The sequence below is a fragment of the Thermobia domestica genome, chromosome 2 (genome assembly GCF_964235325.1).
Source record: "Thermobia domestica chromosome 2, izTheDome1.hap1.1, whole genome shotgun sequence".
Taxonomy (NCBI): domain Eukaryota; kingdom Metazoa; phylum Arthropoda; class Insecta; order Zygentoma; family Lepismatidae; genus Thermobia; species Thermobia domestica.
Window position 1 is genome coordinate 347,754,481 of NC_137455.1, and position 18,910 is coordinate 347,773,390.

Below are 18,910 nucleotides of genomic sequence, written 5' to 3' on the forward strand. Positions count from 1 at the left end.
TTCATTCCCAACGCAATTTATTACCACTTTAGTAAACCTTCCTGCAGTGACGCACGCATTGCATCCATGAATGCCTTTTGTTCCTTTACAAAACAAACAAACAGCTGGAGCAGCCAATCGCTGACTCACACACACATCTGTACTAGACGTGACCAACTCGATGGTTGGTGGAGGTTGCAAAGAAGCAGCTGGGTTGAGCTTGTTATTCTTTTTTCTTTCTATAATGCTATTCGACAGAGACAAAACAAACTCTTTGGCTTGGCCTAATTCAACGTTAATGTGACTAACAACAGGAATGATTTCGTTTTCTGTTTTTAATTCACACTCAGATATTTCTTCAGCCTGTTCAAATTTATTGTCAAGAAATTCAGCATTGGCTTGATTTACAACGATAGGAGGTGACTGAGACCTAACACATGGCAAAATAGTACAACTTTCAACACATTCATTTTTCACTGTTCGTGCATATGCTTTCTGAGCTACGGGGGCAATGTCCCACAAAATACCTTCAAACTCACGTTCAACAAATTCTAAAATACTTTCAGCAAATTTTATTTTTAATAGTACTGTTTTTCCTTGACGATTTTCATAATTTTGAATATTTTCTAACTCATTAACTTGTACAAAAGGGTGCGCAAAAGTTACAGTTTCAGGAGGATCAGCAAACCTAACCCAATTCCGTGGTACAACTTTACAATTTATTTTCTGATTATCACTGGAATCCTTGTTACAACTAACATTGTAAAGCTTTGAATATCTTTTGTATATCCCTTCAGCTAACCTTTCTTTTGCAGTACGTACAATGTCTGAATTTTCATAGTGAACTTTCAATTTACCTTTAATGTCTAACAAGGAAATAAATTCTGATTCAAAAACACATTCATCTTTGACCTTTCGGTAAAAATCAGATTTACGTAATTCACACATTTTAGCAACAACTTTATCTTCAATTTCAACCCTATATTCTATGTTCCTTTTCATAAGAGATTTTGCAATTTCTTGTTTAGCTCTTTTACGAATTTTACAAATTTCCTGTTCTACTTTTAAGGCATTTTCGACTTCTAACAATGTAAAAAGTTCTTTTCTATATCTGAACTGACTTTCTACTATTAATTACTCTGTTTCTTTCCATATTTTTCGCATTTCATGCAAGACAGGAATTATTTCTCTATTTACGGACATGATGATTAATTTACTAATGCCAGAACAACAAAATTAAATAACACTAAAGAGGCACTACAATTTACCTTTATCGAGAAAATACAATTAGCGTCGCTTTAGTGCGGTTTTACCGAACGTTCCTGTGCTATCGGGCGACATTTATAACAGTCCCTGTTCGGGCGCCATTTATAACAGTATCCGGGTTCTATCCCTGTTCGGGTAGGCCATTTATAACAGTATTAGGGTTCAATTCTCGTCTATCCCTGTTCGGGAAGGCCATTTATAACAGTATCCGGGTTCTATCCCTGTTCGGCAAAGCCATTTATTACAGTCCTGGGTTCGGAAATGAAATGAAATCTTTGAGCTTTACGTCCCACGGTTATGCCGGTTAGGCTAAAGGAGACGGTGATAATGAGAGATGAGTGAAAATGGTGGAATGAAGAAAGTGGGAGGAAACGGGAGTACCCCGAGAAAACCCACGAGCACGGTGTTTGTCCACCACAAAGTTCACTTGGCGGGGGCTGGGATCGAATCCGGGACCCCTAGCACCAGAGGTGAACGCTCTACCACTGAGCCACCGCGCCCCCCAGTCCTCGGTTCGAGTCCTAGAACGTTCCTATGAGGGAAAACCATATATAACAGTACTGGGTTCGATCCAGGTACGTCTCACTCCCTATTGGGATAAACCCTTTATTACTGTATGTGGTTCGTGTCCTACGGTCCCAAAGTGGGCTTGCGCTTTCCCATGGTCTGGGTTCGATTCTCCACGGTTCGAATGTCTTCTTTAGCATTTACTATCGGGTTGGATCGACCATTAAAACTGACCATACAGCCGTTGGACAACGGGTTCAGAGTTCGGTCAGAACGTTACGGGAAACCGGCACAAAGTCAACTCTAATTGTATTCTTTAGCGCTAATGCAATTTATTAATGTATGTATTACTAAGTTGCATAGGCGCTAATCACTCGTGCTGTAAAGAAAAATGAATTAGGTTGTTTCTTAAAATTAATACATGTAAATTTAAACCATCATTATTATGTTGAAAGGATACTCAGATTTCTATCTTTAATTTTAATTCACAACACTAAAACTTTACGAACATATGATACACCACTATTGGCACTTCAAATGGATAACTGATTGCTGTGATATATATATATATATATATATATATATATATATATATATATATATATATATATATATATATATATATATTGATTTAATTTAATTTAGGCCCGTTGATTATCGAGGACGCGGTTGACGCGGTCGCCACGAATTATTGGTTATGTTTCGTTACATTACTGATTATTACACTTTCACTAGCACTGTTCACTTGCTTTGGCACTAGAAGGGGGACTGTATTGGATATTCAGGGGGGATGTCCTGTAGGTTGCGGGTTGCTTTCCTCTCATCTTCTTTGCGGTAAATCGAATAGTATGCCGTTCTCCAGCTCCATGCCGCCAAAACAACTTTTATTCGCACTTGATAAAATATTATTTAACGTTGCTCGTTCATTTCGATGGTTCGTTCTAATTTCACTAAACGTATTTATCAGACTTTTCATTATTGCTGTATTTTCGCACTAGCTAATTCATTCGTGGTGGCTTCTTCGGGTGTATCTGTAACACTAACTTCTCTTTTCTCTCTGTCTCGTCTTGTTGCTAGGCAATAGAGCGCTTTGCTACGCAGTTCGTTGATGTCAGAAGCTAAAAATAACTACGACAATCCATACATTGGAATTTTTAGAGACGACGTTTGTCCATTGTGCTGGATTTTGGCTCCTTATATGGGAAGGAGAGGAACTCTGCGATCTCCGTCGCAGACGAGACGCACATACATATATGCACATTCGTTTGTTGGCTGAGAGAAAAATTCTTGAGAGCACTATTATGCGAGGTTTATTTAAAAAGTTAAAAATTTTCTTCATTAATAATCGATCAACTAGGTCGTACAGTTACATTTTTATTGTTTGTTTGTACGCTTTAGCAGTAGCTTCATGTAAGTTTCATTAGGATCTGATACTAATAGCCTTCGGAGCTAGACCATGGAAATCTATCGTTAATGTAATTGCAACTACCAAACACTATCACTACAATATTATATGATGCAAAAGAAAGCAACAATCATTTTAAACATTCTCTACAAATTCATCATTTTAAGCAGTGTTGCAAACTATCAATGTTTATCATATCTTTGGAACGATTTGAGATATGAAATTGTTGTAAACGGCATTATGGTTGTTTTGTCTGTTCGAGACCATATAAATCCTTTATGTGATACTTATCTAAGCACTTTTTCGAAATAAAGCATGTATAAAAAAATCAAATTTTCAATTTCTTGTAAATTTGTTTCTATTTACCTGAAATGCCCTGCATCATGGTCATAGTATTCGACAATAAGTTACTTTAGATATGAACAAAGATATCTCAACTGCTTTATTATTGATGTAAAGCCCACCGAAGTTTGGCTATTTGTGATACAATAGCATCCTTAGTAGGTAACACTGAATGAACTGTGGTAATTTAATTTTTTTTTTAACATGTAGATTTGAAATATGTAATAACCTGACGCAAAGAAATTTAAAAAATGAAACTTTATATTGAGACAGTAACTGTTAATCTGATGATATTGTAGGGTACGTCAAACTTTTTTCCGCTTTTGATATTAGCTAGGTACAAAATTTCAGCTATTTCTGTCAATTAGTTTAGAAGTTACAAGAAAGCGTAACTTTAAGTGGTTCACCTTATGTGTATGAATATATGTTATTGTTGGACTGTGCTAAGAAAGGTAAACTGTCAAAAGTTTTCTTAAAACCTTATTGTTGGACTGTGCTAAGAAAGGTAAACTGTCAAAAGTTTTCTTAAAACCTTATTGTTGGACTGTGCTAAGAAAGGTAAACTGTCAAAAGTTTTCTTAAAACCTTATTGTTGGACTGTGCTAAGAAAGGTAAACTATCAAAAGTTTTCTTAAAACCTTATTGTTGGACTGTGCTAAGAAAGGTAAACTGTCAAAAGTTTTCTTAAAACCTTATTGTTGGACTGTGCTAAGAAAGGTAAACTGTCAAAAGTTTTCTTAAAACCTTATTGTTGGACTGTGCTAAGAAAGGTAAACTGTCAAAAGTTTTCTTAAAACCTTATTGTTGGACTGTGCTAAGAAAGGTAAACTGTCAAAAGTTTTCTTAAAACCTTAATTGTTGGACTGTGCTAAGAAAGGTAAACTGTCAAAAGTTTTCTTGAAACCTATCACAAGTGTTTTTTATGTGAGCATCTCGCGTAACACGGCACACATCAAGCCGATCGTGTATCTCGTGCCAAACCTTTTGTAGCATGCTGCGGTAATCAGCAATTCATCTTATACTTGCTGCTGACTCTTAGTGGTAGAAAGTGGAAACACTGCGTGAAAATTAAACTTTGGAAATTAATCTTAGGAAACGCTGGTCTCACAATGACATATGTTTATTAGATTTCACAGAATACTTTTCTGAAATCGGGTCCATGATTTTGACTTGTCCTGTATATATTTGGTGACGCACGTTTCGTAGGCTGATCTATTTTATAGGAAGTCAGTGTCCTACCTTTGGTTTAGGTATGTAACTAAACTGCTAGGGTAGCGAAGAAGTGTAAAAATTAAAATAAAAGAAAAATAAGACTTTAAAAACACACAAAAATCAAAAAATAAAAACTTTCAATTTTTTAAATAAATAATAGTAATTAATTAATTTGTTTTTAAGTGTTTTTATTCTTATTTTCTGATTTTTAGCGCTTTTATTATTTTCTGCTGTCCAGCGCTTTTGTTAAGAGGCCTTATTCCAGCAAAATTAAAATAACACTAATTTTACAGTAATTATTTGATATCTTCAAATAGATTAAAGATAATTGAAATGTGAAACACGAGCGCCCTAGCAATATTGTTTTGCGTGAGGTGCAGTTGTCACAATTCACCTAGTGGCTTTCCGTTTTCAACTGTTTAGAAACGCGAAAATAAATGCCGATTTTCAAAATGGCTCGAAATCGAAAGCATATAAGTGAGTTGTAATAACGGTATCCCATGTAACATGAGATTGTCTAGGGCGCTCCTGTTCCACATTTCGATTATCTTTTATATATTTGAAGATATCACATAATTACTGTAAAATTAGCAGTATTTTAATTTCGCCGGGATAAGGCCTCTTAAGTCGGTTAATAACATTTCTTTTTAAAGATTTTTTTACTCTTTATTCGGCAAAGCATGGGAAAACTGGAAAGTTTCTTTCTGTCTTATCTCTTGAAAACACTAAGGCTAAATCTTGAAATTTGATATCAATCAGTCGAACAATGTGTTTCCGATACTCTTCCACATCTGGACTGAAAATATTTAAAGCTCTTTTCCCAGTTGAAGGCTTCTCCACTTTTACAATATAGCCGCAAACTGAAGATGACTTCATGACTAGAAAATAAATTTTGATCACACTTGCACAGTCCAATGTGGTTAAAACCTTCAATAGTCTTAACAAAGTTCTACCCACAAGAAACCAATTGCAAAATTAAGATGAAAGGCAATACAGATGTAAGAAAACGAGTGCCGATAGACTACTTGTTTCTAAATTTTAATGTGATTACACGAAATTTTAAAATCTTATGGGAATGTGGAGATATTCAACTGAAAAAGACCAACATGTCTATATCCTTATAATATACACAATTTTTTTATTTACCAGGACCGATACCGTGGTCTTGTGATCCAGTTTTCTTAGAGGCGAGACTATGTGGTGAGAAACGGTCAATAATGTAAGGGTTGAACTTGCATGATGGATTCAAGCCTCAGTCGTGGTTCGAAGTCCACGTTAATAGTAGAGTCCGTTCTTCATATCCTCGGTATTCTATAAGAACGTAAAAAAAAAAAAAAAAAAAAGACTCAACCTCTCTATTTTCGCGATATATACTCAATATTTAAATTCATGTTATTTATAATTGTAATTAATTAAGTGAGCAGAAATTCAGGAATAGGCAGAATAAATTGTGCGTGGAATAAGTCAGTCTTTTACCTCCACGTCTCTTTCTTGGAAGACAAAAGCATAACAACACGAGGAGGGACCCAAAAGAAACCGGATTGAAAGAGCGCTGCCGTTCCTAGGCGTAGTAGAGAGTTCTCCTGCTAGGTGGGTCTAGTAGAGACCTTCCCAAATCAGTTGGCCAAGCGGCGTCTGCGTAGGAGGTTAACGTTTGATCGTATTATTGTTTTTCTCAACTGTTTCCGTTTGCCGCCTGCGAAATCGTTATGGCAGATTCAAAGGAACAAAGAGTATGTTTGAAATTTTGCTTCCTACTTGGAAAATCGGAAACGAAAACTTACCAAATGCTTCAACAGGCTTTCAACAAGGATACTATGAACCGCACACAATTTTTTGAGTGGTTTGGACGCTTTAAGTGTTGGAGATCATACTCATTCCGGGTGTTCATCATCATTTCGACTTACTACGATAACATCGAAAAAATCTGCCATAAAATCAACGAGGATCGTCGTTTTATGATTAATGATATTTCAAAGCAGACAGGAGTGAGTTGGAGCGTGGGGTTTTTCAAATGAGGCGTGTTAAGTTTGTTTCTCGCCTGCTCACACATGATCAAAAACATTCGTCTGAATTTGAGCCAGGATTTGAAAAATCAGGTTGAAAATGATTCAAACTTTTTAACCAACGTGAAGTTAGTTTCCGAGAATTAAACAAAACCTAAAAGGAAAGGGTTTTGATGGTGTAAAAGAACTTCGCAGAGCACATTGGACAATATAAAAGTTAAGAGTTCCAGAGGTGCTTCAAACAGTGGGAAAGAAGATTGGAGAAATGAATCGCATTTAATAGAGAGTACTTGGAAGGAGACTGAAAGAATTTTGTAAAAAACTTAATTACTTCTTTTAGTATAAAAGTCCGGTTTCTTTCGGATCCCTTTTCATATATATGACCTACAGATCATTATATCCATCCTTGTTATGAACGGAAACATTACTGAAAAAAAGATTTCTAACCGTAAATTTTCATTCTTGTTTTACAGGTGTTTGGAGAAGCACTGACCACAACATGTAACGCTATGGCTGTGTTTGCAACCCAAAACAAATCTCTAACAGGGTCACCTGCTTTGTTGAGCAAAGAAGGTCGAGATAAGCTTCATAATGTGTTCAGTGGCTGCATGGGAGTTGTATCACCATGTGTTATCGTTTGTAGTGTCGTTCGAGATATTGCTCTGCATGGAATAGACGCCAAGCTAATTATGAAAGTTCAGCAATGTCAAGCAGCTGTCATTAAGAGCTCTACAAAACTCAGCCAAGCACTCAATACATCTAGCGGGACAAAATTACCTTAAAATATGTATACTTAAGATAATTTAATCAATATAAAACAGAATCGCAGTTACAAATAAGGACTCAGTACAGAAAACAGGCATATTTCAATGTGCTGCAATCTTCTAAGCTAGTGCTAGGATGAATTGGGATTTTATGTTAGTTTTCGGTTAAACCGAATATAAGAAAACTCAAGAATTAATCAGCTAAATTTTAAAATAACTCTTAGTTGCTAGATTCATAATTTCAGATTTTTTCCTTTAATTCAATTTACTCAATTAACCTACATTCTAACCAATCACACAGCTCCTCCGTGGCTAAGCGGTTGGCGTACGCGCCTTTGGCGTGAGAGACGCGGGTTCGGTTCCCGGCGGGAGCTCATGTGGTTCGGATTCCACGTTAATCAGTAGGTTCACGTCTCATATAGCCTCGCTGTTGAACGGGACGTTAAACTCAACTCTGACTCATCACAGTATTGGTTTAAAAGAGGACTGTAGCATATAACGGTTGAAAGTTTAGCCTGATATTTTCTGCATTGCATTGAATACTTGCTTATTAAGATTTTGTCTTGTATTCAAATTGTGACCAAATTTATTGTATTACTAAATAGTTTTACAATGCCGAAAGAAAAGATCAGTAGATAATTACGGTAGAGGGGCATTTTTTTTTCCCCCGGCGGTTCCCAAAATAATGGAGAAACAAAAGAGCAATATCAACTTCGAAGAAATGAAAACTGTCTATTACCTAGAAATGTATTACAAAAGATCAATGTCTTAGTAATACTTTTTTTTTTTTCTTTCCTTTCTTTTTATTATTCGTTTTACAGTGATCTTGTCATAGAATAATTATTCGGTGATAATCCTAATTTACTGAATCTTTCATAGCATGATACGTAGTTTCTACATCTTATTTCGAAGTAATAGACCACTTTGCTTTCCGAATTTTGATGTGTAATGGCGAACCTATTGAAGTGCCCTATTAAGATTCATGATACATATTGATGTTCTTTCCGAATTTTTAGAATGTTGTACATTTAGCACAATGCAAGCACAAGAAAAACTTTCGTGTATTAAACATTACTTAATTCAATAGCAGCAAACGACATTACCTCGATTCAATTCCACCAATAATGTTAATGTTGTATTCCAGTCTTTCCTCAAGTGCTCTACATTTTTCTGTTATTCCCTTTGGCCACAAGGGTTAGTATGCGTGGTCCCAGGTTAAATTTCCGGTGGAGGTACAAGTTTTCGATGTTGATTCAACCGTGAGGCAAACCAGTAATAACGGCGATGGAACCTTTGTAAAAATTACACATTAGTCAATTAAAAGTCATCCGGAGACATAGCTCTTATTGGCTTGTAATGTCAGGAAGTTTGTATACGGTTCTACAATATTTATTATTATTACAGATTATATCTTTTTTTTTTAAGATGCTGAATCGATTCAAAAAAAAAACTTGTTGATGTCTATTGCAGTTTTTGTTCTATGGCTATCAACGTTGAAACCGGGAGCATTTAGTAAATTTTTACCACTTCCGGTTTTAGTACACTAACACTGGAGGAGATTGTATCTTTTCTTGATACGCTGAATTGACCTTGTCGCTATATTTTACTGTATTTGTTCTATGATGATCAACGTTAACACAGGAAATGGTCGAATCCCACTACTCCAATTTCAGTAAAGGGTAAACAGAAGAGAGAGAACCAATCCTTAGAATACTGTATGTGGATGATATTTTTATAAATTATAACAGCCAATGTTCCCGTGACGTGAGAGGGATTAAGGGATGTAGTATATATATATATATATATATATATATAAATTTTTTTGCATATATTATAAATCACGTTATTATTATTATAAATCACGTTTCCTATTATTGGATTAAGTAGCATTTAGTTCACGAAAGTTATTTTCTGCTTATATCTATTTACAGCGGAATATTTATTGATAAAGGAAAAAAAACACTAATTTTGATTCTTAAAAGAAATTAGGAGTTCTTGTGTCACTAGCGCCCATATTATCTAATCGAGTGTGTTTTAGGTTATACCTAAGAGGCTGAAAACGCATTATATACATAACTAGCAGCGTTCACCCCGCTTCGCTGCGGTCACCCCGGAACGCAATAAACTTTGTTACTTAGATAATTTTTACTTTTTCGCTTTCAAGTGATATGATAAAAACCATAGAAGATTGCAGTAAATGTTAACATTATATCGCCTGTCATTTATGTTAACCCGCCCCGCTTCGCTGCGGTCACCCCGGAACGCAATAAACTTTGTTACTTAGATAATTTTTACTTTTTCGCTTTCAAGTGATATGATAAAAACCATAGTAGATTGCAGTAAATGTTAACATTATATCGCCTGTCATTTATGTTAACCCGCCGAGTGACACGGTCATGCGGGTTGCATATAAATACGTTTATTTTTACCTATGATGAACTAACAAAGGATTTGTACGTTATGGACACTTGAATGGTCAATTATCTCAAGACACTGGTAATTAAAAATTAAAGTGATATGATAAAAACCATCTAGGGTCCAAATCCTAATAACCCCCCAAAAATGAAAGAAATTGGTTCAGCCGTATTAGCGTGATGAGGGAACAAAGGATTTGTGCGTTCTCTTTTATATATAAGATACCATTAAATGGATGTTATGGCAACCATGTTCATTTGTATTCTGTATGAATTGTATTACATGTACTTGTAATTGAGTGAATAAATCATATTATCACAAATTACGAAAATCCAATTAGTATTTATACAGAGTGGCTATAGTCTTAAGCCAACAGCAATACTGTTTTTATTATTATTATTGGCGACTTGTGACATCAAGGAAAAACAACCAAGTATAAGCAATTCTTTCCGGGCGAGAGGGACTGTCGCAAAAGGAAGTAACAGCTGCGTTAAATAGGAAATATCCAAGATTATTTATGAACCATAATGGAATTGAAAAAATCAGATTTAAAAATCACAGAACAAACTGGTTTACGATAATTAGCATCTTCAGTGAAGAGACAGTACTTGTTTAGTTTCAAGCTATAACTGGAAAGTATACGAAACATGTACAGGAAATAAATAAGAACATGAGAGTCGAGATCAGCCTTTCCGAAGCACGGCGAATAAATTTCCACCGTATTAAATTCCATATTCTACAGAATCTAACAAAACACTATCCTGACCACAATGGATAGTCATATTCAATTTCATGTTTCACGTAGTTTTTATTCTTCGAGGTGGCTACCAGTAAGCTTCAAGTTACAAGGAAAGTGAACAATTTCTGATTTTGACCAAATGCAACTCTCTACTTGTTCACTTACAGCGCACATTGCTATTCAAAATTTATGATGTGCTATGTTTATGGAATATGTACTTTCTTGGTCCATTCATCTTTGAATCTACCACGTGCGCTTTTTTTTTTTTTTTTGTTTGTTTTATGTCCCACGATTATACCGGCTAGGCTAAAGGAGATGGTGATGATGAGAAATGAATGCAATGGTGGAATGGATATAGTAGGAGGAAATGGGAGGACCCAGAGAAAACTCACGTACATGGTGCTTGTCCACTACAAAGTCCACTTGGCGCGAGCTGGAATCGAACCAGGGACCCCACGTACCAGATGTGAACGTTCTATCACTGCGCCCCCCCCCCCTGTGCGCACAGAATTAACTTCCATTAAGTTAGATGGTAATATTCTACCAGCACTTGATATAATCGGTGATTGTACTGAATGATTTGTACAAAACGGTGCCCCAACTCATTTTACGTCTCTGGTTGGCTAATACTGGATGGAACACCAGGAAGAACTTATGGGATGGACAGCATAATTACTCAACCTCAATTCCATGGATTTTGCTATATGGGAAATGTTAAAATTTGAACTCCAGGATGTGTGAAAAACCGGAATCTGGGCACTTAGGGAGACGATAACCACTGCAACAGATGCTCCATATTTTTTTCCCCCAAATTTTCACGTTAGGAAAATTATGAAAAGAAATCATGAGACACTTGAGGAAGTGTACTGAGGTTAGTACCGGAGACGTGAAGCACATTTTGCATTAAGAAAATGTGCTCTTCATCAGTTCTTCAATGGTTCCGACTTCTCTAGCCACCCTGTCCAATGGTTTGAACACTTATACGGCAGAGAGTTGAGATATCGAGTTATACAAACGTACAAATTTATGTTGGGAAGGAACAGGATGATAGATTCTCCTTTCCGATACTTACGAGACTGAAAATATCAAGTTAGTGCGTGGTATATCAGCATCTCCAAAGATTAAAAGGTCATTAGAAAATTAGAGTATTTCAGGCACGTATTTTGAAACTGATTCTATTTTCTGTCATGTTTTATCAATTCCAATCATATAGGTCTGCATCACATTGTAATATACTGTACGTATAGTCAATATGTCACGTTCATGTGTCACAGGTTTTCATAATTTTCGACAAATTATATGGAAGGCTCTCACTTCCCCAATGTGCAGATAAAATGATAGTAAAAAAAAATTTCGATAGCCATGTTGCCATCTTCTTCATACCAACATATGACAGAAATGAACGAGTGTTCTTTTCTTATAACAATCAAACTATTTTTGATAAATTATTGTTAAAAAAGTCAAACATACACAGAAGAGTGAATTGTTTTCAATACGACGGTCCGATTCTCAATACAGACTTCACTGTCGAGTGTTGACACTTTATAAAAAATAAAATTCTCGAAAGCTGTATGTAATAATCGCGTGTAACTTTAGAAGTTGCAAAAACAATTCACTAATATACATACTGTATATACACAACACCTACACACAAGCTAATCCGTCCATATTTTAAATTTACGACAAAGTACTCGCTGCGAGATCTTAACTATTATTTTATTTCTTTACTCTGTGCAAGTCCATAATGGAGTAACTAAGATATGTGTATTTAATGGATTTAAATAAAGTTAGGATCTGGTAACAATTACTCTGACATAAATTTAAAATACAGACGGATCAACTTGTATATACTCGAAATTGTTTTGAAATTAGTTCTCGAGCCTTAGCGCAATTCCGCTTCTCGAACTGCAACGCTAGAATCAACGAATTTTCTTATTATGACTACTACAGTAAAGTACAAATTTGGCAACATCGCATTATGGTGTTCTGTGCAAGTTTCGTCTCAAAATCTATTTCCTTAAATGTAAATTAATATTTAAATAAAATATGAAACATAACACGAAAAACGGTCAAACAATATATCTATTTCGTAATAAGATCGTTACTTTAAGATACTTTACACATACAAAGAAACATTTCGTAAAACTGAGCACTTCTAGTAAGTTCTTACAGCAAGTGCCATCTTGTGTGCTCATTGTAAAACGAATCAAATATTTTCTCTTATTTGTTACATTTTTCGGTATCAGGAAACACAACCAAATGAATCAGTGTCTTCTGTTGTAGCTGAAACATTACTCTATCTTATAGTACAATATTTATAATATGTAACGTTTCATTGCGCAATAGTTAAGGCAATGAGCTAAAATATGTACTGACTTCCGGGTGGTGATCCACCTTAACTTTCAACAATAAAATAAGTATTGGGAAGCCGCCTGGCTTGTTAGTTTATAGCAGTGTGTGATTGATTATTTATTTATTTTTTTTCTGAGGACGACTTGTCACCAAGAATAATGTAGTTGTTACAAAAATGAAAACTAATTTCTAAATTGATATGAATAAGATTGTAGCCTGGCCATCGAAATATTATCGTTTTATCGAGAAATACAATCTGGCACAATATGTAAAAACTCTTTCTCTACTGAATATGTCCCAACTGCGAACTATTTCGTATTATACTGAAGCTTCTACATAATGCACTGTTTCAGAAGAATATTTATACTCACACCGTCATGGAATCTGGTACAGGAATCCGACTGTCATATTACAAAAATCTGAGGACACTTTATTCCCAGTTCAAATGAAATTTTATTGGGACATCCTCATCTCGAGTATGTGTATGTTCTGCTTGTAGTCTATAGTTGGAGTAATTCATCACGTTGTCCTTAATTGGAGCCACGCCCGCAACCAGAGGGGGCTAGGGTTCGTGGCCCCTACAAACCTTAACACAAAATGCTATTATTAATACAAAAAACACAATTTAGCTATTGGTAAGAAAATGTTTAATGACTCCTCCCTAACATATTCATGGCCCTCCAAACCTCTGTGGCTGGTTGCGGGCCTGGTTGGAGCCATACCACTATTATGGATTGCTACTGTTCTTAAAGAGAGGGAAATGCAGTGCCGACTTCGCATCAAGAATTAGACACTTGTGAACTGATATAATGTAATCATCTTGCACAACAATGCTTACGGTACGTCCAACTGACTTCCAGTATAATAATCGTACCATTTTCAATCACTGCATGGTTTAGACACAATTCATTGTGACCTAGGGAGTTCATGACATCTTCCTCTTAAATAAACAATATTTTTAGCATTCATCGAGGAGGAAATGTCCAAAGATAAGATATACACCACTCCATAGATCTCACTGAGCTGAACAAAATTATAGGGGTGAATGTAAATTCTTATGTGTGGCTTTCAAGAAAAAGTATTTTTTTGTAAATCCAACTATAGTGTTTTCAAAACTAGAAACAAATTGACGTTTGGCGAAGCATGTGGTACGCTGTTGTCACTTCGTATGCATCGTGAGTCATCAGCTGAAAGTGAAACTGTCCTATGAGTCTTAATGAAAAAGAAAATCTCTAAATATTAGTTTGTTTGGAATGGATGAAAGGAAATGTTTGTCGTCCCAGTTTGTGCATGTTGGGAAGGGTGGGGGTGTTTTCTTTTTTAAAATCACCTCCGCGTACAAAGAAACGAAAGATGCTTCTTTCATTCTGAAAACACGTGTTTACTATTTAGCGGCAACATTGGAATGTTAGGTTCTGTTGCCAAGGAAACCCTCCACCTACTGTTGCTAAAATGACATTTATGATTCGGTCCTCGCTGAGTGACCGCAATAACTATGTGACGTAGATTCCCTTCTTCAAAACAAATCTGCACGTGTTTTTGAGCTGTCAATTTGTTTCTAGTTTTGAAAGCACTTCAGTAGTGGTGTCAGTGTACACGACATGAAGTAGTTCGGTTTATCATAGTTTACACAAACTAATTATTGAAATTACCTCTTAACTCTTAAACTAACTCTTGAACATTAACTATTAATTCAGGGCTATAGAAGCAAAACCTGCTAAGTTCCAATTTCGACAAACTGAGTGTTTTTTTATTGCAGTTTATTGCTCGTTGGGAAGTGAACCAATCCACGAAAACGTTGATTACCAAATCTTAATATTTCCCATTGAAATTCGATGGTGAACTTGATCTTTACAAGCAAAATCTACAATATTCACGCGTAAATTTCTATTATTTTAAAGCAAAGAATACTACATCCACCAACCAATCACAATGAATGGATTCAGCATGTTTCGCTTCTGAATGCACTTATGTCTATTTTTAGTGTTTACTGTGTCTGCCTTGATGCAAGCTTGAACAAGCACTACAATATTGAGCTAGTCTGTGTACAAAAACGTTGCTGTAAGCATGGTTGTGACAAGACAGAGTATTGCTTCCTCGTCCAGAGTAAGAAAACTTGGAAACCAATAATGGAAAAACAACGAAGGTAAGACGCGTCTATATTGTTCTGTGCAATAACGTAGTAATACCGACTCAACGAGATTCACAATACAATGAATCGTAAAGACTTCTGTATTGAATGCTGCTGTCTGGTGTTAATGAGGCTTGTTTCTGTTGAAAATATTGGAAAATCAGAACTTGTGTAATCTTGTAAACAGCGACAATGCCCAGTGGTTTATTAAGAACATTGCAATATTACTGTCCGTTTGATCACGATAAAATGAACTGGAATAGTGTTTCACTTGAGACGAGAAATACGAATTTCTTGTCTCGGTTTGTTCTTCTAAATCAGTCTTGTTATTAGTGTTTCACAAAGACGAAACGAGAATTATACTAAAAAACCAAAAACGACATGAGAACATACTAAATAATTCTTTACTGCAGTACGTTATGGACGGGAAGAAGATGGTGACTATTGTACCGAAGCCTTATAAGATGAAGACGTTTTTTGAAAGAGACTTTTCTTTTTCTTCTAATAACTTTTTCTAAAGCGACTTTTATTTTTTCTAACAAATAAGAGTTCACAAATATGTTCAATTTTATTTTCAACCTATAAGTGAGAATTAAACGTTCTTTATATCCTAGAGTATTTTTTTTTTTTATTATTTATTTATTTTCCATGCAAAAATGTCATGATATTGCAAAACATGATGCAAACAGCAAACAAATTGAAGATTTGGAATCAAAATATGCTAAGTCGAATCTGGAAAGCTATACAAAAGGATCAAAAGTGATAGCACTACTTAATCCAGATGTATGAAATCTACCAGTTAAAAAAATAAAAACATAATGGCAGCATACGTATTTTTCGTTTAAAAAAAAAAAAAAAAAAACTTGCTTCTATACTCCTGAATTGTTAAATTTTAATTTTTGTTTAACCATAATCTTTTTCACAGATGATGCATATATCAATCCATAGATTACATTAAGCTCAAGAAAATGAGATGCTTGAGTACATCCTCAGTAGTTCAAAATCGAGGAAAACAAACTTTTGGACCGCTGAAAAGTATGTCGTTTGTTATTAGTAAGAACACAAGTCTGCAATTTTATTTTATTTTTATTTATTATTATTATTATTATTATTATTATTGGGTTCCTTTCACTTATTATTATGTTTCCGGGTATCTGAACAACATGATCCAGATCTTGATTTTTTTCCCATCACGTACAGTTTGCTAGCAAAATAAGGGAGTATAATTCTCTAAGTTGTCAAAGAAACACCGTCTCATATAAACACGTAAAACAAAATTATATTTACCATTCATGATACAGTTGTGATTACTAAATATTTATCAGTCTCACTATTGACCTGTGAAATCTTGTTTTTCTTTTATCTTTCATACTTTTTTCTGGTTCTCTTTCGGTTTCCGATATTTCCAGTTTCCCGCTTAAGCACCCAACTGTAATCCAAACTTCCTTTCCCCCCTCTGTATCCATATTTCCTCTTGTGCCCTTCTCCCCACAATGCCCTTCATTTTTGTTTATTTTATACTCCTTTTCAACATTGCAGAATTCATTGTTGATTACAAGAATTTACTAATAGAAAATAGATCATAACACTGTTAGTTCAATAGCAGATGCGAAAGCTGTACACCCTATATTTGCAAGAAAACATGACGTGATGGATTTTTTGAGTATTTATCCTGTATTCGACACGCAAAAAGCCACAAGAATCAGAAAAAACTCTCATATGCAGTTTTTTTTTTGTCGCAGACATCTGTAATTGATGTGTTTCTGTTCTGATGAATGACTTTATTTATTTATTTAATCCTATATACTGTGTACGTAAAAATACATTGTTACGTAGAAATTGTATTTGGTTGCCTTCCCCTATTGGTGGCAAACATACTTCTGACACTGACATATTTAGTCCCAATGCTGACGGACACAAGACTTGTAAAATCGCACCACAGGAAACTATGACTTTCGATTTACGCCTGGCAAAGCGGTAACAAAAATGTGTGGATGCAGATGATATATCTATTAGGCATTTTAACAGTATCAACACAATATTACGATAGTTTCTGGATTGCGTTCTAATACACTTTCTTATTCTTCCTACTATTCCCTTACTTAGGAAAATGAAAATAGAACTCAACAATAGGAAAATTACGTACTATTTAATAGCTGCCTTTGGTTCTTTTATCTTTATACAGAGTTTATCTCACCTCCATAGGAAGGAACTAACAATTTCACACAGAAAACGAAAAAATACCTTTCAACATCATTATAAAATCTGAGACGGAAAAACTGTCTAGTAATAACAACACATATTATGACACATTTCACACACTTAAAACTTCTCAGAAAAAATAAAATCACTTCGGTCATATACATGAAACAGTTGTTAGTTCGGGTGACGTATTATGCAAACAATTATCTCGAAACTAGTTCACTATGCTACGACTCACTGAAGTACGATTGGTAAACCATACCAACAGACGTCGTTGCAAACCACGCAAAACAACACCACCACGTGGCAAAGCCAAATATGCCTCTGAATACATCAGTAGTGAAAATCTGAAAGAAAAAAAAAAGTAGAAAAGAATTATTATAGTAGGCTGAAGTCTGCCTCTTGCGCTTCACATAACAAAAATAGCTCCCTTATGGCTATATGGTTAGCGTACACGTCATCAGCGTGGAAGACCCGGTTCGAGTTTAGATCTCACGTAAGTTGTAGATCCACGTCTCATATAGCCTCGATACTAAAAGGGACGCTAAATTCCAAATCAATCAATAATAAATGAATGTAAAGGGTGTTCCATATAGGATGCCGGAGTTGAATCAAGTACTTTGTTTTTCTTCCGAAGTAGACAGTGTTTTCTTACCATTATTGTTGTAATTTTCATTCCGATTAATGTAGTTTCAATTGTTTTGATTCTTCTGTTTTGGTTTTCAGTCATGGAGCACTTTATCAGTGAGCACAGTGATCAGGAATGGTCGTCAAGGCCATGCAATCTTACACACCCTCTCATTTCTCCATTGGGATATATGAAATAACAAGTGTACATCAACAAAGAATACACTCTTTTGGAACTTAAGGTGACAGTCATACGCGTGACTGGAGGTATCGGGACAGACAACTAAGAGTTATCAATACTTCTGTGCAGCGTATAAATGCAGACATAAAGAAAGAAAAGGAGCATGTATCAGTAACAGCATTTTTTTTCTTCTTTCAAATTCAGCGTCCTACCTAGACCACCAAAAGCCCGTAAATCCTTTCCAGAGACAACAATTTCAACTATTTTGTTGAGGCTTTCAGCAGATTGTTCCTATATGAGAAATAATGTCCAATTACTCCTATGTGCTTTTAAAAACATCTACCCTTATTCATTACATACAATGTCGTTTTATCACAAAAGCTTTTGATGTTGTGGAGTTGTTGTTCCCAAATGATTTTGCGCCTACTAAATTAATGAGAAATATAGAAATAAATACCCGAACAAATACCCTCCTTCAACGACGATAACCTCCATATTTTATATTCTGTTCCCAAATTATCTATATAGCCACATTATATTTTCATGTTAACCGTACAATGTCTGGTTGTGGTGGTTCTTCTTCTTCTTCTTCTTACTACTACTACTACTACTACTACTACTACTACTACTACTACTACTACTACTACTACTACTACTACTACTACTACTACTACTACTACTACTACTACTACTACTACTACTACTACTACTACTACTACTACTACTACTACTACTACTACTACTACTACTACTACTACTACTACTACTACTACTACTACTAC

The 18,910-nt window shown here is 35.2% G+C and overlaps 2 protein-coding genes across 2 annotated transcripts in view; one reads left to right on the top strand and one right to left on the bottom strand.

The window, feature by feature from the left end:
• LOC145678750 (talin rod domain-containing protein 1-like) overlaps nt 1-10,640 on the top strand; it is a 59,640-nt gene extending 49,000 nt beyond the window's left edge. Inside the window, exon 6 of the mRNA XM_081749218.1 lies at nt 7,191-10,640. Coding sequence (XP_081605344.1) covers nt 7,191-7,499 — 309 coding nt within the window. The 3' untranslated portion in view covers nt 7,500-10,640. The remainder of the gene's footprint in view (nt 1-7,190) is intronic.
• A 6,608-nt stretch (nt 10,641-17,248) lies between these two features.
• emei (transmembrane protein 161-like emei) overlaps nt 17,249-18,910 on the bottom strand; it is a 47,659-nt gene continuing 45,997 nt past the window's right edge. Inside the window, exon 12 of the mRNA XM_081749219.1 lies at nt 17,249-17,667. Within this exon, the coding sequence (XP_081605345.1) occupies nt 17,548-17,667 (120 nt within the window). The 3' untranslated portion in view covers nt 17,249-17,547. The remainder of the gene's footprint in view (nt 17,668-18,910) is intronic.